We start from the raw sequence: 26,109 nt of genomic DNA, 5'->3' as shown, positions 1-26,109 counted from the left end.
TGCTTTACACCAACAACCTATGCGATCATATTAAAAGCAGTTGCATCCTCTTCATCGATGACGTAAAATTATTTAACACCACTGACAATGATTCTGCCCTACAAAGCAACCTTGTGTCAGTATGGTTGCGTAATTGGCAACTCCAAATTTCAACTAATAAATGCTCTGTCCTACACAAATTAGAACACCAAATACAAGTTGGGCAGAAACAATTTTGTAGATGACCCTCACTCTGTCAAGCAGTACACATCTCAAATGATCTAAGCCCCAGATCTCACTGTAACAGCATTGCCAAAAAGGCATTAAGAGTTAGTTATTAACCTTATTTTGCAAAGCTTCTCCGGTAATATTAAATTGCTAACGAGGGCATACAAAAACATTGCCAGATCAATTCTTTAATACAGATCATCCACCTGGAACCCACACAGTATATTGGACATTAACATGACTGAGCGGGTTCAGAGGTATTTCTCGAGAAGAGTACTCCACTCCTCTACTCACAATAGAATTCCCCATGCCTCCAAGCTTGGAATTTTGGGCTTGTACAATCTGGAACTACGCCACCTGCAGTCTGATCTAAGCATAGTACACAAAATTGTCTGCTACAACATCTTGCCTGTCAACTACTTCTTCAGCTTCAACCATAATAATACATGGGCAAACAATTGATACAAACTCAAGGTAAACCGCTTCAAACTCGATTGCAGAAAATATGACTTCAGCAACAGAGTAGTCAACGCCCGGAATGCTCTACCCAACTCCATTGTCACAGCCTCAACCCCTCACAGCTTCAATCTCAAACTGTCTACTATGGACCGCACTCCATTCTTAATAGGTCCTTAAAGGGAGTGTGCATAAGCACACCAGCATGCCTACCGTCCCTGTCTTACTGCCCCCATTTATCTGTATTTGCTTCCTTTGTTCATATTTATGTTCATACCTATACTTGTTATCTTATACATGTTTGACAAACAAATAAAATAAATAAATAAATGACAACATGCAAGGACGATTTTGTAAACTGATTAAAACTTGTTTGTATTTGTAACATTGAGGTCACTAAGAGTTTACTGTTTCAGATCAATGGAAGTATTTAGCCAAAGTAGAATAAATAAATATCCCTTTAATTAGAAGTCTCTTAACTTTGATTTGTGAATTCTCTTCTTTTTCTTTAGAGTATGCATCAAATACATCTAATCCTGTACTATTCTACTTTTCCCTGCATACCTCTCTGTTGATTGGTAATCCTCCATCATTCAGGAATTATTTTCAGAAGCCTATCCCTGCTTAAATCTAGAATTGTTGGCTTCCTTCTTCTCTAATAACTCTTTCTTTCTGTTAGATAAGGGGTGTCAAACTCAACTGCATTGTGGGCTGCATCAGGGCTGTGGTTGACCTTGGAGGGAGGGCCTGCCAACTGGTGGGCATGGCCAACTTAATGTCACTCCTCAAACTGCTGGCATATTCCCTTTTTGCATTGTGTAGACTGGCCCGAAGCCATGCTGGTCTGACGTTTTCTCTTCGCATTGGGTAGACTGGGCCGAAGCAATGCAGTTAGACCGGGCTGAAGCCACACTGGCTCGACATTTCCTCTTTGCATTGGGTAGATTGGGCTGAAATGATGCAGGTAGACCAGACCGAAGCAACGCAGATAGACCGGGCTGTGGTGATGCAGACCAGCTCTTCACATTTTCTAGGACAGCCCTGTGGGCCGGATCCAACCACATGGCATGGGCTGGATCCAGCCCATGGGCCTTGAATTTGACACCCCTGTTTTAGATCTTCAACAAATTTCAATTTCCTTCCTTACCTTTGTGACGTTCTGTGTTCCCCTTGGCTACTTCATAATTGATAAATAGAATATAAACAATAGGAACCAAACTTTGTTCAAGTACATACAGAATATAGAATAATAGAATCAGAATTGAGGTCTTCTTGTCCAAACTCCTGCTCAAGCAAGAGAGCCTATACCATTCCAGACAAATGTCTCTCCAATCTCTTCTTAAAAACCTCCAATGATGGAGCACCCACGACTTCTGGAGGCAAGCCTTTCCCCTGATTAGTTGTTTTCACTGTCAGAAATTTCTCCTTAGTTCTAGATTGATTCTTTCCTTGAAAAGTTTCCATCTGTTACTTCCTGACTCTTCTCAGGTGAGTATAGGTTGATCCCTCTTCTCTGTGACAACCCCTCAAATATTGGAAGACTGCTATCATGTCACCCTTGTCCTTCCTTTGTTAGAGATATCCAGTTCCTGGAACTGTTCATCTAATGTTTTAGCCTCCAGTTCCCTAATCATCTTTGTTGCTCTTCTCTGCACTCTTTCTATTTCTATAGTCTTAACATCTTCTTTATATCATGGTAACCAAAGCTGACTCAGTGTTTTCTTTATTTTTTTTCTTTTTTACATTTAGAAAGAAACTTTTATTATTATTTTGACATAAGTTGCAAGTTTTTCTTTATTCTGAGTTTTAGCCTTCCTGATTCTATCTTTTAAAATTTTCATCCTATTATCTTTCCCAAGCTCTCTCTAGAACTACTGAAATTAATTCTCTTAAAGCCTAAGACACTAGTTTGACTTTGTTCTACTCCTTTTGTCTACATTAAATTGAATTCCAGTATGATATGGCCACTATATCTCAAAGTACCTTCACCTTCAATCCCTTCTATCATTTCATCTCGGTTAGTAAAAATTAAGTCCAGTGTCACTGATCTTCTAGTTTCCTTCTCTATCTTTTGAGAGACAAAGCTTTTTGCTAGTTTTGTAAGGAACCTGTTGATCTCTCAGATATGGAAGGATATTTTGATTCCCACAATGGATGAATGGCTGCAAAAGTTGATAAAGTTAGCAGAGATGGCAAAATTGAGTGCTCTGATTGAAAAAAAGAATAAAATTAATTTTATTTCTGTTTGGAAATTGCTTTTGGACTTTCTGCTTGAGATGGAAAAAAATGAAACTTTGATTTTGGATTTTACTGCTTGATAGGTTTGTTGTTATAGATATTTTTCCTTCAGTTAATGACTTATCACTATCAGTCTATCTCTAAAGGTTCATTTTCTGTTTTAATTAATTGTTCCTTACAATGTTCAGTTTGGTTGCAATCTTCCTTTAATTTTGGTTTCACATTTTATTGTTAGAGTCTCAGAGTGGCTAGATGTGTCTCAAGACTCTGCTTTTTCCTCTGTTGTTTGTTTCTTACTATGCTCAGATTGGATACAGCCTTTTTTTTTTCCTTTTGGGTGGAGTTTCTCATTTTGTTAGTTCAGTCTAGCCTAGGGCTGTCAAACTCATGGCCTGCAGGTCAGATGCATCACGTGCTGGCCATGCCCACACCCGTTTAGCAAACGGGAAAAAAGTCACGATACGTCACATGATGCTGCCATGACAACACGAGCTTGACACCCCTGTAAAGGAACATCTATGTTGAACATACAGATGACATAATCCTAATTTGTAGCTAATAATATGTGTTGTAGAGCGGTGGAAGGAAGAGGCAAGAGCCAGAGTGAACAACGAACAGGCTTTATTACAGGGAATAAAGGGTTGCCGCGTCTGCCTTCTAACTAGCAGATTAGCTGGCGGCAACGGGCTGGCTCTGCTCGACAGCCGGCTTTTATAGCCGGCTGTCAAACGGAGCCAGCCAATGGGAGCAGCTGGTGCTCCCGCTCAAACAGCGGACCTGGTTGGGAACTCCAACCAGTTCCAAAGACATAACACTCCTTTCCCCCAGCTGGGCACATGCGTAGTCGTTTAGGTAAGTCGGTTGTCTGCGCTGGCGACAAGAACGTCGCAACCCGGGTAAACTGCTGGCTGGTGTCAAGTCCTTGCCCCCGGGAATTGCCTCGGAGGTTGTTGGGGAATGGGCTAGGTCAGGTGTGGTGTTCTCCGAGTTCGGTAAGTCCCCCTGTTCGGGCTGACCATGGCGAGTCGCTAGGTCCGGCTGGCAAACAGGTTCGCTTGGCTGTTGGTTCGGTGTCTCTAGTTGGAAGCTCGGGTCCTCCAGCAAACTCTCCTGGTCGACGGGGTAGACCGGGTCCTGCAGGGAGCTTCCGTCTGAGCAGACTGGTACCGGCAGGGAGTCCTTGGTGCTGGAAGGTTGGGCTGGGTCGGCATCAGTCGCACTTCTCCATCGCCTTCTGAGTTGGTCTACATGTCTCTGCCACAAGCGTCCATCTTCCAGGAGGACCGTGTAGGATCTAGGACCTGTGACTGACACAACTTGACCTGGTACCCACAACGGATCCCCTGCATAATTCCTGGCGTACACCAGGTCATGCAGGACAAAGTCCCTGACCAGACTGTCAGACCCTAAAGGGGCGTCTGGGCAGTAGTGGGGATGCAACCTGTCCAGGGTGGTCCTAAGGCGTCTCCCCATCAAGAGTTCGGCAGGGGATTTATTAGTAGTGGTGCAAGGCGTCGTATGTTGGCTCAGAAGGTAACATGACAGTTTAGTGTGCCAGTTTTCCTGGCCAAATCTGGTGAGTGCCTCCTTGGCTGACCTGACTGCCCTCTCAGCCATCCGTTGCTAGCGGGGTGAAAGGGGCTGTGGTATGTGTCTGATGCCCAAGTTAGCAACGTACATACTGAACTCACATGACGTGAACTGCGGGCCATTGTCAGACACCAGCGTGTCAGGGAGTCCATGGGTAGCGAATAAGCGGGTCAGAGCCTTAACTATTGCTTGAGTGGTAGTCGAGGGTAGCAGGGCCATGTCTATCCATTTGGAGTAGGAGTCCACTACCACCAAGAAGGTCCTGCCATGCACCGGTCCAGCCAGGTCGATGTGCAGGCGAGACCAGGGGGCACTAGCACTCTCCCACTTGGTGGGCGTGACAGCTGGTGGGGCAGCCCTGGTTTCTTGGCAAGGTTGGCATGAGCTTACCCAGCTGGCGATTTGGGCATCCATGCCGGGCCACCAAACGTAGCTGCGGGCCAGAGCCTTCATCCTTACGATGCCCGGGTGGCCCTCGTGAAGCACCTTCAGGATGGGTACACGAAGAGTGGCTGGAATGACTACCCTTGTACCCCACAACAGACATCCTTGTAGCTTTGATAGTTCCTGCTTACGGGTTTTAAAAGGAGCAAAGTCAACGGTACATTGAGTTTCCGGCCACCCCTTCCCACCCAGTCCAGTACCTGGGCAATTATCTTGTCTTTTTTTGAGTGCGCAGCAATGTCCTCAGCTGTAACCGGTAATTTAAGTTCATTAACTTCAAAAATGGCGTGAACCGGTGCTGGGTCTTCGACTGGGACTGGTAGGGGGCAGCGACTAAGGGCATCGGCGTGACTCAAGTTTTTGCCAGGTCGATGCACCAACTTGAATGAGTAAGCGGCCAGGAACAAGTCCATCTGGTCATTCTAGGTGATAGTACCTGCGGGGTTTGCTTATCCCCTGATAAGAGTCCCAGGAGAGGTTTATGGTCAGTCACAAGTTCAAAATGGTGCCCAAACAAAAATTCGTGAAACTTTTTAACTGCAGCCACCGCAGCCAGGGCCTCTTTATCAATTTGACTGTAGTTCCTTTCTGCCGTAGAGAAGGTCCTAGAGAAGAAGGCAATTGGTGCCTCGGAACCGTTGGGAAGTCTGTGGCTTAGGACAGCCCCAATCCCAAAAGGGGATGCATCAGCCGCTAGGACCAGGGGAAGTCGTTGATCAAATTGAATTAAAACTGCATCCGATGTGAGTAAGGATTTGACTGACTTGAAAGCATGGGCTTCTTTGGTCCCCAATGCCAGGGGATTCTTTGTCTAACAGCCTGTGTAAGGGTTCAGCGATAGATGCTTTGTGCGGGAGAAATGAAGCGCAAGTTTAGTAGCCCCAGAAAAGCTTGGAGCTCCGTCTTGTTAGTTGGTGTGGGCGCCTCATGGATGGCTTTTACCTTGGATTCGATTGGGTGGATGCCAGAGGCGTCTATCCTATATCCCAGAAAGTCCACTTGCCTAGTGGCGATGGCGCACTTCTCCCTTTTAAGTTTGAGGCCATGCTGCCTAAACTTCTCTAGAACCGCTCTGACCCTCTGTATGAGCTGAGGTCTGTCAATTGCTGAGACTAAGATGTCATCGAAATAAGGGACAACCCTGGGAGACCTTGGAGAATCCTTTCCATGAGTGATTGGAATATACCCGGGCTACACTTACACCGAATTGGAGGCGTTTACACTTGAATGCCCCTCTATGTGTGACTATGGTTTGTAATTCAGCTGTCTGATCATCAACAGGGAACTGTTGGTATGCCTGGGACATATCTAACTTGGCGAAAATGGTGCCGGGTTCAAGGTGTGTAACAGGTGCTGAATAACAGGGACAGGGTATGCGCTGACCTGCAGGTAACGGTTGAGGGTGGTTTTATAGTCTGCAGCATTCTTAAACTGCCATCTTTCTTGAGTGGGGTGACTATGGGGGTCTCCCATTTGGCAAAATCAGTTGGTTCTAACACCCCTTGCTTTAGTAACTTATCTAATTCTGCGTCTAACTTGGGATGGATGGCGAAAGGCACCCTGCGCGGCTTAAGACGCAGAGGAATTGCCTGGGGGTCTACAGAGAAGGAGATGGGGGTGCCAGAATAGCAACCCAGCTCGCTGCTAAACACGTCAGAGTAATCTGAAAATAGTGTATCTACGTCAGAAGTTGAGACAGCATGGATCCCAGTTACACTAAGGCCGAGGGAGGGGAACCAATCTAGCCCCAACAGACTGGGGAGGGCAACATTAACAACCACTAAAGGCAAATGGCCTTTAAAGGCTTGGAATTGAACTAAAAACTTGCCTTTCCTGAGGACAGGGATGTTCTTGCCCTGGTAGTCCCGCAGTGTCAGGTGGCATCTCTGTAGCTGCTTCTTTGACAGTCTGGGCTGGATCTTCTTTAAGGTTTCCCAGGAGATGATTGAAAGTGCAGATCCCGTGTCTACCTCCATCCTGCAGGGTTTACCTTCTAGGGAAACAGAAAGTTTGATTTTATTAGGAGTCTGGGAAGTATGGTTAGCGTGGTAGCAGGTATAGCAGTCCTCCACTTGCCTTTGGGAATTAGAAGGTGGTGGAGGTCTTTGAGGCAAAGTACGCCCTGCTTGGCAGACTCTAGCGAGGTGACCCTTCTTTTGGCAGTTCAGACAGATGGCATTCCTAAACCTGCAGGATGCCCTAGAGTGGGAGCCTCCGCAGGTTAGGCAAATGGGAGGTTGTTTGGGGGCGAAGTTGTTTCTCTGCCCCGCTCCTACCTGTGAAGGCTTCTGTTGCTTTAGGCGGTTAATGTCTGATGAGTCTGTGGGGTCTTCTTCATTGAGCACTTCCTCTGAATGGATGGTGGAACTGCTGGGTTTTAACGGAGTACCTTGAATTTCAGCTGCTGATTGGGCAGAGAGCTCAGCAGCTTGGGCTTCCTCCATGGCTAAGGCTAGGTTCAAGTCCTTTTTTGCTAACAAACGTCTTTGGAGCCTCAGGTCTCTAACCCCACAGACGATCTGGTCCAATAACATGTCTTCTAAGTAGTCTTTGAACCCACACTGCAAGGCAGCTGTCCTCAGAGCTGCCATATACTCGTTGATTGACTCTCCCTCCGCCTGTTTTCTAATTCTGAAGGCGTATCTCCTGGCTATCTGAGATGGTTTTGGCGAGTAGTGGTTGGAGAGGATTTCTTGGAGTTCATCCCACGGTACGCTTCTGATAGCGCGAGGGGCGACTAGTGCTGTAGCGTTGTCAAAAACTGCAGCTCCACAATAGCTGAGGAAGTAGCATTTCTTCCTGTGTTCAGCAGCGTCTGCTAAACCGATGGCATCAAGGAAATAGCTGAAACGATTTTTGTATGAGTCCCACGTTTCCTCGGTTGGTTTGAATGGTGGGAATGCTGGATTCATTTTGAAGATGCAGGGTTCGTCCTCTTCAGTCGTATTTCGAAATTCGCGCTCTTAGAAGAACGCTGACGGTTTGCGCTGACAGGCGGTGACTGTCTCTCTAGGCTACGGAGGCTTTTTGAATTTCACGCTCTTAGTGAGCGTCGGCGGCTGCGGCTTCAGCGCCCGTGGCTTCGCTCTTCAGTGATCACAGCTCTTTTTGAAAAACACGTCTGGCTAGCCTTCGACCACATCCCACCTTCGTCGCCAGTGTTGTAGAGCGGTGGAAGGAAGAGGCAAGAGCCAGAGTGAACAACGAACAGGCTTTATTACAGGGAATAAAGGGTTGCCGCGTCTGCCTTCTAACTAGCAGGTTAGCTGGCGGCAACGGGCTGGCTCTGCTCGACAGCCGGCTATAAAAGCCGGCTGTCAAACGGAGCCAGCCAATGGGAGCAGCTGGTGCTCCCGCTCAAACAGCGGACCTGGTTGGGAACTCCAACCAGTTCCAAAGACATAACAATATGCACCTCAGTTTTTCTAGTATTTCTAAAAATGAATTGTCACTTCATTGTTAAAAATGAAATTTTTGCACAATATATAATTAATGGGATATTCAATATTACAAGTATCTTCATATTTAAGAAGAGTTAATTTATGATACTGAGATCTTTTGTAGACACACTGCTCTAATTTGACTCATCTAAATAAGCTACTATAACAGAGAATAATTGGGGATTAATCTAACTCAGTATTTCAAATTATAACTTTATTATATTCCAATTTTCTGTTTCTGCAGAATCTCAAATTTTGTTACAATTATGTATGACTGACTATAGAAAATGGTGAAATTTAGTTTTTCTCTTTAATTTAATCCCCAAATGTGAAAACAAATTAGAAATTTAACAGTCATTTCACATTCTTCATAGAATCATTACACTCAGAAAACCATGGACTTAGCGGGAAGCTGAAACCTACCATGTTTTTCACAGTCATTGTGCATATATTAGCTATACAAGTGTCTTAAGTAGAGAATTAAAATATGTGAGAAATGGCCCTAAGTGTGTTCATTGTGCATGTCTCTTGGTATATAAATTCACAGACATATTCATTATCTGTTTTATTTGTTTTTGGCGTTTAAAGACGTTAAGTAGTACATATTCAAGAAGTGTAATTGTAAATTGATACAATATTGTGATGAACAGTAATCATGCACATTATGAAGTATTACAGTATTCGCACAGACACTGGCAGAGCTGCCATTATGCTCATTATCTGTACCATGATGTTATTTTATACTTGCAACTCTAAAAAAATATTAAATAAAATCACTTTTAGTATTTGATTGTTCTTTTCTCCCTAGAGCACCTTTGTCCATTTGCATTTGAAATTTAAAACTATTATTCCAACAGCAATGTTAAATAATGCAAACATCTTCATATATGTGTCTGTTAAATAATAACAAGACTGCACTTAGTTCCATAGTTTATAGAAGTTATTGATTCCCCTGTGCTTATCATATAATTGCTTTACACATAACTGAAAACATCTTTTGGTGGGTTGTGTTGGCGTGAATCATTAATTTTCTATAAAAGATCAGTGTTTTGTAAATTATTTTTTAAAATAGCTTTAAGTAAACAATGATTGAAATGCTGAGAGTAAATATGTAGCAGATAACTTGAAAAGATTTTAATTGCCCTTGATGAGTGATGCTTAACTGCTTCCAAATTTATGCCTAGTTCTTTCAAAATGATTTCAAAAGAATTCATGGAAGAATGATGTATTATATAAGTCCAGAGCGCAGAGGTTTTAAGAGTATTTGAAATATGCTTCAACTAGCAAGGATTAATAATGTAAATATATGTTAAATATAGAAATGAAAATCTTGGTGGCAGAATGTTTAAGTAGTAGAACAATGTAAAAAGGTCATGAAACTGCTAAAATGTTTTGGCAAAGTTTTATTTTTCCTATTCTGAAAAAGAGAAACATTTTACTGCTTTTTTTTTGGCTGTGTATTTTAAACATCTATTAACAAATTACAAAATTACAAGTGGGTTTTATTTGTACATGTATTTTTTTTTTAACAAATTTTATTCAGTTTTTCACATTGAAAACAAAAATCTCTTTTTAGTGGACAACATATTTCCAGGTCATCATCTTTACATACAAATATGACAACAATTATACATTCATATATGCATACTTAATTCTATTATTACCTTTTCCATTCCAAATTTTCAGTAAGGAGAGAAACAAACATATTAATTCTAGCCTCTTTCATTAATCTCAATCGAAACATCTTTTTGTTTCATTTCAATTATTTCAAATATAATCCTTTAATATTTATTTTAAAAATAAAGATAAACAATATGTGTTTGAATGATGATGATGATGATAATAAAAAAAGTTACCAATGTCTCTCCTTGTTTTTAATAGTCTATATTAACTTATTAATTTAGTTGGTTCTTTAGTCTGTCATATTCCCTTTCCATTACACATTCTTTTTATAAATTCTAGATTAATACAAATTTTAACACTAAAAAAAAACAAGTATAAGTTTCTCCCCTTTTACTGTTTTGAGTGTGACACCTCAATGATTAGAATATACTTTTATTCCCTCATCTTAATTCCGAATAAACCATTATTTTTAAGAAGTGACAATAATAATCATTACGTCTTTTCACTTGGATTCCGCAGCATATTTCCTCCCTTGATTTTTAATAAGAGCTATCAGTATCTCTATCACCCTATTTTCTAAATATTTTTAATTGCAGAAATATTCTTATTACCCCTTGTCACCCTGCAGAATCCTCTTTTTAATTCATCAACCATTATCTCTGAAAAAACAATTTCTTTTCAACATTTTACTATTTCCATATTTCTTGATTTCATGCACCTGTTTCTTACCGCTTCTTCTCCCCCTCTTTTCCCCATATTTTTTCTCATTCCAGTTTATATCTCTCTCTTTCTTAATATCTTCCTTTCCCCTGTTCTGCTGGGTCTTTCTGCCTTTCCTGACTTCACAGGTATTCCCCCTTTTGATTGCCTTCTTAAATCTCAATTTTTTAACCTTCCTTCTTTCCCCACTTCTTTGTGGTGTTCTTTGTGCTAATTGTCTATTTAAAATGTCTTCTCCTTGAATCGACTCCTCCTCCTCTGAAGTTCTTTCTTCTTGTTCTTCAATCACCATTTCCATTTTTTTCTAACACAGAGCAAAGTGATTTGCATCTTTCCTGTAGTAATTCTCTCATATTTTTAAGTTCCATTTTTAATTCCCGAAGAGATATCATCATTACACACCCTTATATTTTATGATAGTTAATGTCCACAAAAAAACACTTTTACTTTCCTTCTTTCTTCTTTCAATTTTCTAAAGTTCTCAATTATTCCAGCCCAGGGTCTATACTAAAAACATCAATCAATCCCACAGTCAGTCTTTCCTTGCTTTTTCTTTATTCTGGTTCTGCTTTCACTTTCTAAGATTCGTACTTTGTTTCAATATTTCTTTAATGTTATATCCACACAAGTTCATTCCAAAACAGGATGCTTTCTCTTTTGTTTGAGCTCAAGTTTTTGTCAAAAGGTGGCACTCCCCATTATACAAAGTCTTCACCTTTTCCCTCTATTTTTTTATTTAGGGTTTTTCGAACCTCAATATTCCAGCACAGTCCAGTCTCCAATTTGTAAACTTTATTATTATTATTATTATTATTATTATTATTATTATTATTATTATTATTATTATTATTATTATTATTATTATTTGTTGACAGTCTTAAGTCCAGCTTTATTTTATGCCTGTTTATTCCCAAAATATTTTAGTCCAATTTAGTTAAATATTTAGTTCCAGCTTCTTTCTTTCCCGGTTCGAAGCCGCACTTAGCTGTCAAAATTATTTTCTTTTTTTCCTGTCCCATTGTAATTTCGCCGCTCACTTTTCTTTTCTTAAAAATTCCATGTTACCTTAATCCCGGGGTACTTTTGTTTAGTTTTATTGCCCAGTTGTCCCAGTTCAGATGTTATCCACCTCTTTCTTCCCTCCTGCACAAATCTTAATCCAGCTGAGTCCTCCTCTTTGGGGTGGCCATTTTAAACCACCGCTGTAGTCGTCTTCGGGGGAAAAAAGACCAAGCCCAGTGGGGGAGATGCAGCTCCCCTCAACCTGGCTTGTGGCTTCCCCTTACTCCGCCACCCCTCCAAGACAGCTTCAGCCCCTAATCGTAATGATCGGGGCTCTCCAACGAAAGAGCATGGACCATAGCCGCAGACAGTCGCAATCTACAGTCTGTCAGCAAGGAGGCTCTTTAAGGGAGGACTATTTGTACATGTATTTATGAATTAACTACAACCACAATCCCGACATACTAAGTTACAGTTACTGAAATACTAATCTTAGAAATAAATTTGGCCACTACATAGAAGAAGGGCCAGGGGCAATAAGAAAAGGAATTCTGTTTCAAGAATTGAATACAGTGTATTGTGCAAAAATACTTTGGATATCTTAAGAATTAGTTACTGCTTTCCTGTCTAAAATAATATTGATATTAATGTATTTATTTGTAAACTTCAGGCATCTAATAATTAAAATAAAATTGTAGTTTAAAAATAATTAATACTAATAATTTACAAAAAAGAGTGGCATGGTGATATACTGTTCTTTTAAGACAGTATTGGGAAAGAAATTTAAGAAATTGGGAGTGTTAGTTGGAAAAGAATTTTAGGAAGAAGCTCAGTAGAAAGATCAAGTAGAAAAAATGGGTTTGGAAAGAAACTTGCAGCTAGCTCTGAATGCCTAGATCTATTTATATGAGGCATATTAGATTCTAAATGGCTTAGTCCCTAAATAGTTGACACTATTTGTGCAGTTTACAAGTAATGCATATATTTTTAAGCAAGGGGGTAACTTTTTTCCATGTATTATTTATTCTATAACATATAAACATTCCATTTCAATCAAACAGTGTGTTGTCTGGGTACAATTGTTTTAAGGCAATTGTAATCAAAATGTCTGTAATAGTATTCATCATAATAACATTCATACTATAATAGCAATAATATTTAGCTTGTCTGTTTTAACAAATCTCCATTTTAACATTTATCCTTTTTGTGTCCCCATATTTCTAACTTCTGTTTCTATTATCTAACCATTGATAAAATACATCCTGTATCAAAAAATATTCAGTTTCTTATTTGTTCTTAATAGTGTTAGTCGATCCATTTTGGCACATTCTAACATTTCTTAATTATACTCTAATCTATTGGGATGTCATCATTCTTCCACTGTAGTGCAAATGCAATTCTGGCTGCAGTTAGTACATGTAGAATCAGATATATAGTCCTTTATCATATTTTTCTGGCAGACTGCCTAATGGAAATATTTCTGGCTTCAAGTCTATATGCTGCTTTATCATTTTTTCCAGCCAAATATATATTTTCGTCCAATATTTTTTAGCTTTTGGGCATGCCCACCACATATGGTAATATGAACCAGGTATCTGATTGCACTTTCAACATTTAGCAGATCTATCGTTAAACATTTTTGCCAGTGTTAGTGCAAAATGCCATCTATAGAACATTTTATACAATTTTTTTTATATGCAGTTGACATAGTCAATATAACATCTCTATCCCACAATTTCTGTCATTTGTCCAGTTCTGTTGCATATCCAAAGTTTTTAGTCCAAACAATCATTGCCTCCATTACCGGCTCACTTTCAAGTTTAATACTTGATGAGTAACAATATATTTTCTTTATCAGTTTTTCATCAGTTCCAGTTAATAATACTTTATTAAAACCATACTTTTTAGCATCTTTATTATATTGAGATTGTATCTGCATTTGTGGCCACCATGCAATGTCCATCCCTTGATTACTAAGTTCCTACTTGGTTTTTAGTCCCCCCTTTTCATACATGGATACGGTTGTGTTCATAAGTTTACATACCCTGGCAGAATTTATGATTTCTCAGCCATTTTTCAGAGAATATGAATGATAACAGAAAAACTTTTCTTTCACTCATGGTTACTGGTTGGCTGAAGTCATTTATTTTCAATCAACTAAGTTTACTCTTTTTTAAATCAAAATGACAATAGAAACTACCCAAATGCCCCTGATCAAAAGTTTACATACCCTGGTGATTTTGGCCTGATAACATGCACACAGCTTGGCACAAAGAGGTTTGAATGGCTATTAAAGATAACTATCCTCACCTGTGATCTGTTTGCTTGTAATTAGTGTGTGTGTGTGTATAAAAGGTCAATGAGTTCCTGGACTCCTGACAGACCCTTGCATCTTTCATTCAGTGCTGCAGTGATATTTCTGGCTTCTGAGTGATGGGGAAAGCAAAAGAACTGTCAAAGGATCTGGGAAAAGGTAGTTGAACTGTATAAAACAGGAAAGGGATATAAAAAGATATCGAAGGAATTGAGAATGCCAATCATCTGTGTTCAAACACTAACCAAGAAGTGGAAAATGAGGGGTTCTGTTGAAACCAAACCACGGAAGACCAACTAAAATTTCAGCCACAACTGCCAGGGATGCAAAGAAAAACTCACAAATAACTTCAGGTGAATTACAGGACTCTCTGAAAACAGGTGGTGTGGCTGTGGCTCAAGATGCACAATAAGAAGGCACTGGAAGAAAGATGGGTTGCATGGTCAAGTTGCCAGAAGAAAGCCATTACTACGCAAATGCCACAAAGTATTCCACTTACAATATGCCAAACAACACAGAGACAAGCCTCAAACCTTTTGGCTCAAAGTCATTTGGAGTGATGAGACCAAAACTGAGGTTTTTGGCCCCAGCCATAAACACTACATTTGGAGAAGAGTCAACAAGGCCTATGATGAAAAGTACTGTGAATCATGGAGGTGGATCGCTGATGTTTTGGGGATGTGTGATCTACAAAGGTACAGGGAATTTGGTCAGAATTGATGGCAAGATGAATGCAGTATGTTATCAAAAGATACTGGAGGAAAATTTGCATTCATCAGCCTGGAAGCTGCGCATGGGACGTACTTGGACATTCCAACATGACAATGATCCTAAACACAAGGCCAAGTCAACTATCATTGGCTACAGCAAAATAAAGTCAAGGTTCTGGAGTGGCCATCTCATTCTCCTGACCTCAATATCAATGAACCACTCTGGGGAAATCTCAAACGTGCAGTTCATGCAAGACAGCCCAAGAATTTACAGGAACTGGAGGCTTTTTGCCAGGAAGAATGGGCAGTTTTACCATCTGAAAAGATAAAGAGCCTCATCCACACATACCATGATTGATATTAAAGGGGACAATACACCGTATTAAGAACTGGGATATGTAAACTTTTGATCAGGGTCATTTGGGTAGTTTCTGTTGTCATGATTTAAAAAGAGTAAACACAGTTGATTGATAATAAATAGCTTCAGCCAACCATTAACCATGAGTGAAAGAAAAGTTTTTGTGTTATTCATATTCTCTGAAAAATGGTCAAGAAATCAAAAATTCTGCCAGGGTATGTAAACTTAAGAGCACAACTGTATCTTTATATCTTACATTTTTTCCATATTAATAACATTAGTATCAATGCTTTCATTGTGGAAAGCCAGACTGGTATTTTCAAATTATGTTGTTCTTTATTTTTAACCCACACTGATAACAATGCATTTCTAACATAATGTATTTGAAAGTAGTTATATAGCAGGGGGATAATTTAATCACAGTATTCAATCTACCCTAATGGATGTTGCAGACATTTATCAAACATAAATTCATGTATAGGGCCTTAAACTATCAAGATACCACAATGGTTATATTTAATGGTACTTAAATTCAACTATCAGTAACAGAAGCAATTAGTTATTATGTAAAAAAAATGAAAATATTTAAAGTTCACATTACAAAATAATAGTTGCATTTAAATAATTTTTTTATTTGTTTATGATGACAGCTTTTTAACAACATCCTTTTTTTCCAGCGGTTCTGAGAGCATGTGCTGATGGAGGTGCCAATTATTTGCACTGTATCACCGATGGAAACCGTGACAGGTACACTTACAATAAAATGTTCTAATAATTTGTGTATTTTATCTACACAAAGCATGTTGATTAAATTTATTTTTTTTCATTATCTGGTTTCTACATAGTACTAGGCTACTGGTACCTCATAAAAACATAACAGGCTACCTTTCAAGTACCTTAAGGTCATTGTTTTTTCCCATTTCTATAAGAAAAAATACTGATGTGAAGCCATAGGCTGTAGAAACACAATTAATAATGTCACAAAATAGAAAGCATTTACAATTCAACATATAAATGTCATTTTTATATTGAAGCCCTATGGTTCAAATTTTAATGTCACATTTCTTCACCTTATTCTATTAAATGAATCTAATAGATACTAAGAAATGAGACTTGGAAATGGTGGTTTAATGTAAGGATGATTGTGCATGCTATAATAAAAAGCATACATCGGAGCACAAATATTACACTGGTTGCTTTTGAATAAGCTTTTTCATCTTTAAGAGTTGAGAAAGGTTTTGTGATGACTCTCCCAGATGCTTCCCAGATTTCAGGTTTCAGTACAGGGGAGGATGAATCAACTCCTGACAGGAGGGGAGTTAATTAATGGCTACAAGCAGTTGTCTAAGAGTGATTTGGCTGAAGCAGAGCTGCAGCAGGACAGCTCTGAGGCGTCAAATGGAGAAAGCATGCAGATACAGCCAGTCAGGAAGGAAGAAAAGGAAGTGCCTTCTGTACCTGATCCAAGAACACATAGGGCAGAGAAAAGGCAGGAGCAAGATTACTCACGAAGAGAAAGCCTCACATTTCTAGATGGGCTGCATTAGAAGCAGGCTATTTAGCACAGCAGATAGATGGAGGTGATTCTGGGAACAACATGTTCATTTCCTAGGTGTGTGTTTTCTGGTCATTGTAATTCCTGCCTTGCTTTGGGTTGACACAGTGCCTTGACTTGGATCGTGCCTTGTGAATTCTGGACTTTTCTTGCCTTGTGAACCCAAAGATGCTTTATCAAGAGGCAAATGGACTTTCTGGATTTTTTTGAAGATGTTTTGCTTCTCATCCAAGAAGCATTATCAGTTGACTGGATGATGGGGAATAGAAAAAAGTATATTCCTTGCAGACAGCTAGTCATTTGCATTCTTTCAGTGAGCCATTAAGGCCACCTGGAGGTTTATTCATGTCATCAGGGTCACCTGAGTGGTGCAAATGGGTATGAAGCCTTCTTGGGACTGTTGAAAGGACTGTGTTGTAGACCCTGATGACACAGATATACCTCATGAATGTATGCCAAATTTATATAATCCTGGCATAGTAATCTATGGTGTGAAGGTCAATCTAACTACCAAAGCACCCCAGTAATGAGGAGTATTATTGCTCAGGAGAAGTCAATAGGTAACACTCCTGTATTTTTTTAAAAATCACACCTATAAACAGTATAAAGAGATAGATGATACAATGTCCAATAATAGATTCACAAGACAGATACCATTCAACATCTACTAAAGAAGAGCTTTCAAGGTACTATCAGTGTTAATAATATGAGTAGATTAAAGCCTTCAGCCCATCTAGTTTTTTTCATTAAAAGGAAAATTCAAGGATTGATTGAAAATTACAGTGAGAAAATAGCATCAAGAAGCATGAGCATTGAAAAAATAGGCACAAGGAAAAATGAAACTAGAAATTGACATCAGAAGCATTAATTAATTGAAATAGGTTGGAATTGCATATTTTCAGTCAGACATTCATACTGTTTCCTGTTCTGTCTCACCTTTCTTCTTTCCCCAAAGATGAAAGAGTACAAACTCACACAAACACAGGCAGGCAAGCTGGCTCGGACTTCACAGAGTTAATTCTTTGGAACTGATAATGTCCTTGGCATTCCAACACGTTCTGCCTGCCAAGTCCAAACTGATAACAAGTAAAAAGCTACTCACAGAAAATTACAAGGCAGATCACAAAAATCATTCACAAAGAAAACCTGAAATAAGATTAAACTTTGTCCCGTACAAAGTTCCAGCCAACACCACACCCACTTTTATCCCCTGTGGGGTGTAGCTCAATGACTCAGCTCACTCTCTGACCTATGTTGCTGCTCAGGATCAAGCCAACATTCTTCCTCTTGACTCCCTGTCAGCGGTTGCTCCGATATGCCTTCCTCCTGATTAATCTCAGGCTGTTCCTCTCGGTTGTCTGATGAAACCTGCGGCATTATCAGGGAGGAAGGCATTGCCAGAGAGGAAGGTCCTGGGGAGGAAGGCATTCCCAGTTCCTCCTCCTCATCTTCCAAGTCCTCTTCCTCTGACAGCACAGGCTCGGGAATTGGAGCCACAACAGTTTCCTATTTAGACCTCAAAAATAAAGAAGTGTTGTTTTCGTAATTAGGAAAGATATAGCAAGAACAATAGATAAATAAATGATCCAATAATATCAGTTACATTATATTATCAACCTTTTATTATGTTAATTACCTGTGTTCCAACTAAAGATGCAGACAAAAAAGAGCTTGGTTAGTTTTAAGGTCACATTCAATTTGAAACAAAAGAACATGCAAGTAAAACTTACTGCTTATGTTTGGAGTTAAAAAGACAAAGTTTGAAATATTAAAGAGGAAACTGTATATGGGCTGTATAGTCTAGGAAAATAAAATAAAAGAGGACAGCTTGCCAATTCAATAATTTCATTGCTAGTGCAGTCTTCCAACAACTAAAGTAACATCTAATATAAATGGATATCACCAGATGGAATGGACATAAATTATGCTATTAGTATAAAGAGGTATACTGTAGAAATAATGACTTGGTTACAGAAGAAAAAAACACGAGCAGGCCTGACTATTGATCAAGACAAGAACTGCTTATGTAGGAAAATTTTTCACCACATACCCACCATTTTCAAGGAGAACCTCAGGAATTACTCTGAATTCCTGAATCTCATTGATAGGGCATCAAAGGAACTGTGGCATAAAATAAAAGAAATTATTAAGGATGAATATGAAAAGAAATAAACAATGATCAAGGTACCAAATTAAATATCAGAACAAATTATAAAAATTGCTAAGAGAAAAGAACCCAGCCAAAAAAGGCAAAGATATCAGAGAAAGAAATAATTTGTGGAAGCTGTTAGAGAAGACTAGAAGCAGTATTTTAAAATTATTTGTAAACATGCATGCTCTATTTCACTACCTTTTCCTCTCCAATCTCTCCAGTTTGGGAGAGGGAGAGGGAAGAGAGAGGAAAAAAATGAAGTAATTGCAAAATCCCAGGCCCACACATACTGATCACAATGATAATCACGTAATTAAGGAATCCTTTGAAAATTGTAATTGGTTGTATATTGGCCGTGAAGTTATTTTTCAGCACCGTTATAACTTCAAACAGTTGGTTGAAGTGGTAGGTAAGCAAGGACTACTTGTATAATACTTGGAAAAGTGTTAAAATAGCAGGACTCAGTTACAATAGCAATTGGTACACTTTTGGAAAAACTGAAGGAGCAGGTTGTGGTTGCTAAGAATCAACATTGACTTGCTTGCACATGATCAATCAAACAAGCAAGTTATTTTGTGGGACTGTGCAAGCTTTTCTATGCAAAAACAAAAAAGATGGAAACACAGTATATGTGTGTAATTATTTACACCCAAATCTATCTTTCCCCTTTATCACATGACACCCATCCAATCCCAAAGAATTCAGGTGCTTTAAAATTACTGATACAGATAAGGACTAATTTTGATCCCTAAATATTCGGAACATTATTTTGCCTTCAAAACACTGCACAACCCTTTCATCTTGTAATTGCAGCTCAACACATTTTTTTCAGGCTGCACATATTTTTTAATCAATAGAGTGTTACATATTTATTATTATCATTGTCAATTAATTAGTAGTAGAATTAATATTCATTTAGATTTTGTACTGATCCACCCATTATTTTGAGTGGCCACTCATGTGAGAATGGTATATGCATGTATTTGTTGGAAAGAAGACTCTTGGATTTAAATAGGACAGTTGGCAAACCTTTAAAAAAATTTTTTAGATAGATTGGGCAGCATTTTTAGGACTGGTTATAACATTTTCCCCATTTTATCTTTGGGAGTGCATTACCATAAATGGAAGATAATTTTTTTCTTTTAGGTAGCTACAAAATAGGCTCCTTTACACATGACAACATTCCTTTGCCATTTTTAAATCTGAGTAAGCTTTTTCTTATTTGGCAGAAGAAAGGAAAGCAGTAATAACTCTTGCATATTTTAAAATATTTTTAAGGTAAATAACTTGCACCAGTAATAGAGACATAATGGTATAATGATGTTACCTCAATACTAATTATCTTACTATGATTTAAATGATACTTATATCTCCCATGTTCATAATTTTTATAATTCAATATGCTTACAAATACATGACATTCAAAATAGCTTTTTGACCTGACATGTTATAAAAAGTAAGGCTTGCACATATAGTCATTTTCCATATTTTCCCAAACCTTCACATCTTGAGATTATTCACATTCCCTGGAAATGCTACTGCTGTTTAAAATGAGAATCATATAATAATATTGTTTAGCAGAGTATTATATTTTGGTATTTTGATATATAAAGTACCTTGCATATTTATCCAAAAGCTAATGCAATCTGCTATTTGGCATATTAAACTTCCTTTGATATCTAGCAGTTTTAAGTAGTCAGAAAATAATATATAAAATCAATGGGGAAATAATATTGTATTTCATTTTATTTCAGAACTCATTGAACAAAATACAAATAGCATTCATAAACATAAACAAATTTTTATCAAATATGTATTCATAAATGTAAACACATTAATAGAAAAACCAATTATTGTATTACTCACAAATAGTCTTATATAATCTTTACTGATTTAAAATAGAATAGAGCTAGAAGGGACCTTGGAGATCTACTAGTCCAGCCCCCTCCTCAAGCAGGAGAACCTGTACCATTTCAGATAAGTGACTGTCTGTTAGAAATATGAGTCACCTAACAGTTATTTGGGTTAGAAATATATAAACCAGGATAAACATTTTAAAACAGTATCTTTAAGAAAATGCAAAACTGTAATTAGGTGTGGTTTCTCAAACAGCCATAAGATGGAACCAGAAACCTGGGTTGTTTAGCCTTAGTCTCAGAAGAGAGTGAATCTCTGTTTCCTTCTGTTGGAAAGTATTGCCATTCCTCCATTTCTTCTAATTGACTAATATTACTGGATTTGGTGTAAGTCTGATACTGAACTGTTTTTTTGACACTGGACTTTGTTACTGAATTATCCCTGGATTGAAAAACTGATTGATTTACCTGTGAATGATTTTGGATTGCTTGTTTGGACTTTGCTTAAACTTTCTGGAAGTAAAAACCTACATTTACTGTACAGTGTATCTGTGTGCTGTGTGCTGTGTGTGTATTATTCAAACACTACTCTCAAATATGTCTTCCTGTATGCGCTCATTCTCCTAACGGGGAATTACCTCAACATTGTCTTCTTAAAAAACTCCAGTCATGGAAAACCCACGATTTGGCTCAGTAAACCTTATTATTTTTAGATTATTTTATTATCAAAGATTATTTTTATGCCATAAATCTGTTATTTGCCTTTAGTCACAAAAATGGATAGAAATATTTTACCTCACTTTTGCCATGTGTCCCTTGTTATTCTCATTCATCAATGCACTTTTAGTAAAGGTTTGTGTGCTCAAAGAACACTATCAAACTGATGAGATTGTTTCCAGCCCACCAGCACTTAACTCAAGTCTAGCCCCTTCTTTAACATTCGTTTAGTCATTTTAGAATCACAGCATATATACAATTCTATGACAACTTTGAAAAATCTGCATTCAACCAATATCCTGGTACCACCAGACCTCTTTGAGGTAGTTGGATGTAATGACCTGCATATTTATTTGTTTAAACCATCCAAGCTTATTTATCAGTTTGTTTTTTATCAATCCCTTTATTATAGAATCTACAATATCTGCACTTCTCTTTTTGGTTTAAGAAGTATTCAAAACTCAGAGTGTGAGAAAGTCAAGCTATCCCTTAAGCCTTTAATACCCATTGCTATTCCTTTCATATTAATATTATCATCACAAAATTCAGATTTTTCTGTAATTTCTGAAAGTGTTCAGCCAGGATTCTGAAATTTTAGAGAGATCAGAGGCTCTTTAGTTCTGATCTTAGCAACAAGGCATAGTGTGGCCAAAAAAATCATTTGGTTCTCCAACGTATTAAGACTTCTTCAGTCTTGGAGATGGGGCTGACATCATGGTGATATGTTACATATCCACGGGGCTTCGTGGAATCACACCTAATTCAACCTGCCACAAGGTTCCGAGGGACCCAAGTCATCCTGGAGGGGTGATGAAGACAGAGAGACTCCGTCGATCACAAGAAGACTGCAAATTCCTTGTTTGATCCAGAGGAAGTGCTCAATCCGGAGGGAAGAAAAAGGCAGCCATTGTGTGCCTGACTGAAGCTGAGACAGCTGACCAATTAAGCAAGTTTAAAAAACTGAGGAACAGTGTGGTTGATCTGGTTGAGATTTTTCCAACTTCTGTTGAGGAACCTGCCCCCTTAAAGTCAGTCTGAGTAAAAGTGGACTCAAAGAGGAGGAGGTAGAATTGTTTGTTTTCCACCCCACCCCCCCAATAAGAGTGGCAACTAAACTTAAGAGCTACCTATAGAAGTAGAAACAGAGAAAAGAGAACCTATCAGGAAAGAGAAAGAAGTTTAAATCCAAGAAAGTTGGACTGGCAATTTTAACTACAATATTGACTAAGATTAAAACTTTCTGGAATATGAAATTCTGGCCCCTGGGACTTTTATAAAGCTTTAGATCAGTTAATGCAATACAAGTTAATGAGAGGAAAAGGAGAAAAATAGAGCAACAGTGACACCTACAGGTGGAGAAAAACACTGAGAAGTAAAAGTGAGTGAAAGGATGGCCTTCAATGTCTGCTGAAGATTAGCCTGTTTGCTACAAATAACATCTGCACCGGCAAATTGTTTACATGGGATAGCACAGACAGAGAGTAAAACATTGTAACTTTTAAAACAGTGTAGCTCTTTGAACTTATATGGAACTAAACAGCCAAAGTAAATAGAAACAGGGAAATAGCAGGGAAATTTTTTTTTTTTCTGAACACTCCTTTTGGTGACTTATAAGCCTTTGTTTTTGAACTCTGGGGATTGGTGAGCCTATATGGATTACAAATGTATTAAGAGAAGAAGAGAACAGTGTTTGAAGAACTTGGGGACTAACAAACAATATTTTTTTGGATTAAAAGAATATAAAGTGTGAAATTACTTGGAGACTGAGAATAAAAGGGGGGGAAGAAAAAGGGATCTGCTGGTGGCTTGACTTGCGAAAATATTTATTAAAAGTGGGAAATTGGTTGGGGATTAAGGAAACATTGGTATAATATTTGAGTTATTAATGATTATCTCTTTTAAACCCCTTAAAGTCTTTAAGATTATTCAAAATGATGAGAACCTCAAACTTTAGCAAATTAGGGGAAAAATGCATCTGTGCCATTAGCAGCAGCAGCATCTAGTCCAGCAAATCAAAGATCTTTAGATACCATGTTGAAACAGGAAAAAATAAACAAGATGCAAGCCGAAATGAAATCAATGCTCCAATTACTTCAAGAAGCCACAACAAAAAATTTTGAAGACATGAAAGAAATAATGGAAAAGATGGATGATAAAATGAAGAATATTCAACAAATAATAACTAAAAATGAACAACAGATCCAGAAAATAGAAATCAGAACAAACAGAGAAAAAAGTGGAAGAAATGGATAATAGGCTAACACAGGCAGATAAAAATCTTGAGAAACAGTATTTACGATGGATAAAGCTGAATATTTTTTGAGGTTCCAGAACACCGAGGAAGAAAAAGGGGAAAATTCACTAATTGAATTGAAGAGGACTGCCAAATGACGACTGAAAAAGAGGAGGGTACAGTAGGAAAGGAGGAAGCCAAAGAACAACGTGAACCAAGATCCACAAGAGCTGCCAAACCTAATTATAAAATATAACCATGAAAGAGAAAAAATTGATTACAATTAATATAAATGGACTTAATTCAGCCATTAAAAGGACAACTTTCCATAAATTAGAGAAATTAAAATTTGATATAATCTGCCTATAAAAAGCAATATGAACAATTGTTGATACAGCCAAAACTAGGGAAAATATTTACCTCCTTGACACAATGCAAGAAAAGAGGGGTGGTTTTATATATTAAAGAGACCATTCCAGCAAAATTGATTTATACGGATGACAACGGAAGAATACTAATGGTGGAAATAATGGATAATAATATGAAAACACTCCTGATTGCAATCTATGCCCCAAATGACAAACAAGAAGAATTTTATAAAAAATTACATATGAAAACAATTGAACTGGACTATGCTAATATAGTTATGATGGGAGATTTTAATGGAATTGTAGACAACAAACTGGACTACACAGCACAGAAAACAATAAAGCAAAACAGAAAGACTCTCCCTAAATCTTTTTTTTAAATGGTAGATGAAATAAACTTAAAAGATACACAGAGAGAAAGAAATGCTAAAACTAAACAATACACCTTCTACTCAAATAGACATTTATCATGGTCGAGAATAGATATGATATGGATGTCAACAGAATTGTTAACTAATATTCAAGAAATAAATATTGAAACAAGTACTTGGGCAGATCTCAATCCAATGTCAATTAAATGGAAAGAACAAAAAAGAAGATCTAAATGGACATTAAATAATATTTTAAAGGAAAAAGACTTCACACAGTGGATGGAGAAAGAACTGGCTTTTTTCTTTGGAGAAAACAAAAAAGAAGATACATAAATCCAGAATGTATGGGATATAATGAAGACATATGCCAGAGGCTTGATAATAGACTATACAGGGAAAAGAAATACCATGAAAAGATTAGCCTCTAAGGCATTAGAGGATGAGTATAAAGGACTTGAAAAAGAGCTACAGAAAATGCCACAGAAAAAGGACATTAAGTTAAAAATGGATATAACCAAACATAAAATGGGTCTAATAGAAAAAGAAGAATTAGCACAGAAAATGAGAGGTGCTAAGCAGAACTACTTTGAAGATGCAAATAAACCAGGTAGATGGTTGGCATATAAATTGAGAAAGGAGAAAGAATCAAGGAAAATATTGCAATTAATAGATGATCAAGGCCAAGTTTGCTATGGTAGTAAAGAGAAGAAGGAAATCATTTGAGACTGTTATGGGAAACTATACACACAAGTAAATATTGATGAGGAAAGAGTCAAAAAGTATCTACAGAATGCTACGTTACCCCAGATACCTAAAGAGATTGAAATAATGTTAGAAAGCAATATAACGATGATGGAGTTAACTGAAGCACTCAAGAAGCAAAATAATGGAAAGGCACCAGGCCCAGATGGACTTCCGGCAGAATTTTACAAAACATTACAAGAATCGTTGAATCTTCCATTGCTAGAAGTTATGAATGAAGTTATGTTAAAGAAGAGGATACCTAAATCATGGTCAGAAGCTTATATTACACTTGTTCCAAAAGAGGAAGCCGATCCATTACAAATCAAGAACTATAGATCTATTTCCCTACTAAATGCAGATTATAAAATTTTTGCTTCAATATTGGCAGACTTAAAAAATACTTAAATAATTTTATCCATCCTGATCAAAATGGATTTCTGCCAAAGAGACAAATTAAAGACAATATGAGAGTAATCTTGGACACTTTGGAATACTACGAGGCACACCCTGAAAAACAAATGGCTTTGATATTTCTGGAAAGGTAGCTGGTTTGAAAATAAATAAAGATAAGACAAAGATCTTGACAAAGAATATGCTATCAAGACAAAAGGAAGAACTGGCAGACCGATTGAAAATTCAGGTCACAAATAAGATCAAGTACTTGGGGATATACTTGAAAGCAAGATGCAGTAAAAGAGAATAATTATATCAAACTTAAACAGCAGATAGCGCTAGATTTGGCGAAATGGGAAAATTTACAACTGTCATTACTAGGGAGAATATCAACAGTCAAGATGAATATAATACCCAGAATTTTATATTTGTTTCAAACAATTCCAATTAGTCTTAGAAAAGACTATTTTGAAGATTTAAATAAAATTGTGTTGAAATATATATGGCAAGCTAAGAAAGCGAGAATAAAGTTAAAACTTTTGCAAGATGCTAGAATAAGAGGAGGATTTGGTTTGCCTAATTGGGAGTTGTATTACCAAGCTACAAATCTGATGTGGG

The 26,109-nt window shown here is 37.9% G+C and overlaps 1 protein-coding gene across 12 annotated transcripts in view; it reads left to right on the top strand.

Annotated features, from left to right (window-relative positions):
- Positions 1–26,109, top strand: part of TPK1 (thiamin pyrophosphokinase 1) — a 368,775-nt gene that overhangs the window by 135,543 nt on the left and 207,123 nt on the right. For all 12 annotated transcript variants that reach the window (XM_026702300.2, XM_026702294.2, XM_087916305.1 and 9 more), the window contains exon 4: positions 15,780–15,849. In XM_026702300.2, the coding sequence (XP_026558085.1) occupies positions 15,780–15,849 (70 nt within the window). The remainder of the gene's footprint in view (positions 1–15,779; positions 15,850–26,109) is intronic.

Source organism: Pseudonaja textilis, chromosome Z (genome assembly GCF_049901715.1).
Source record: "Pseudonaja textilis isolate UNSWEBS1 chromosome Z, rPseTex1.2, whole genome shotgun sequence".
Taxonomy (NCBI): domain Eukaryota; kingdom Metazoa; phylum Chordata; class Lepidosauria; order Squamata; family Elapidae; genus Pseudonaja; species Pseudonaja textilis.
The sequence above is the reverse complement of the archived record's forward strand: the minus strand, read 5'-3'. Positions and strand labels throughout refer to the sequence as shown.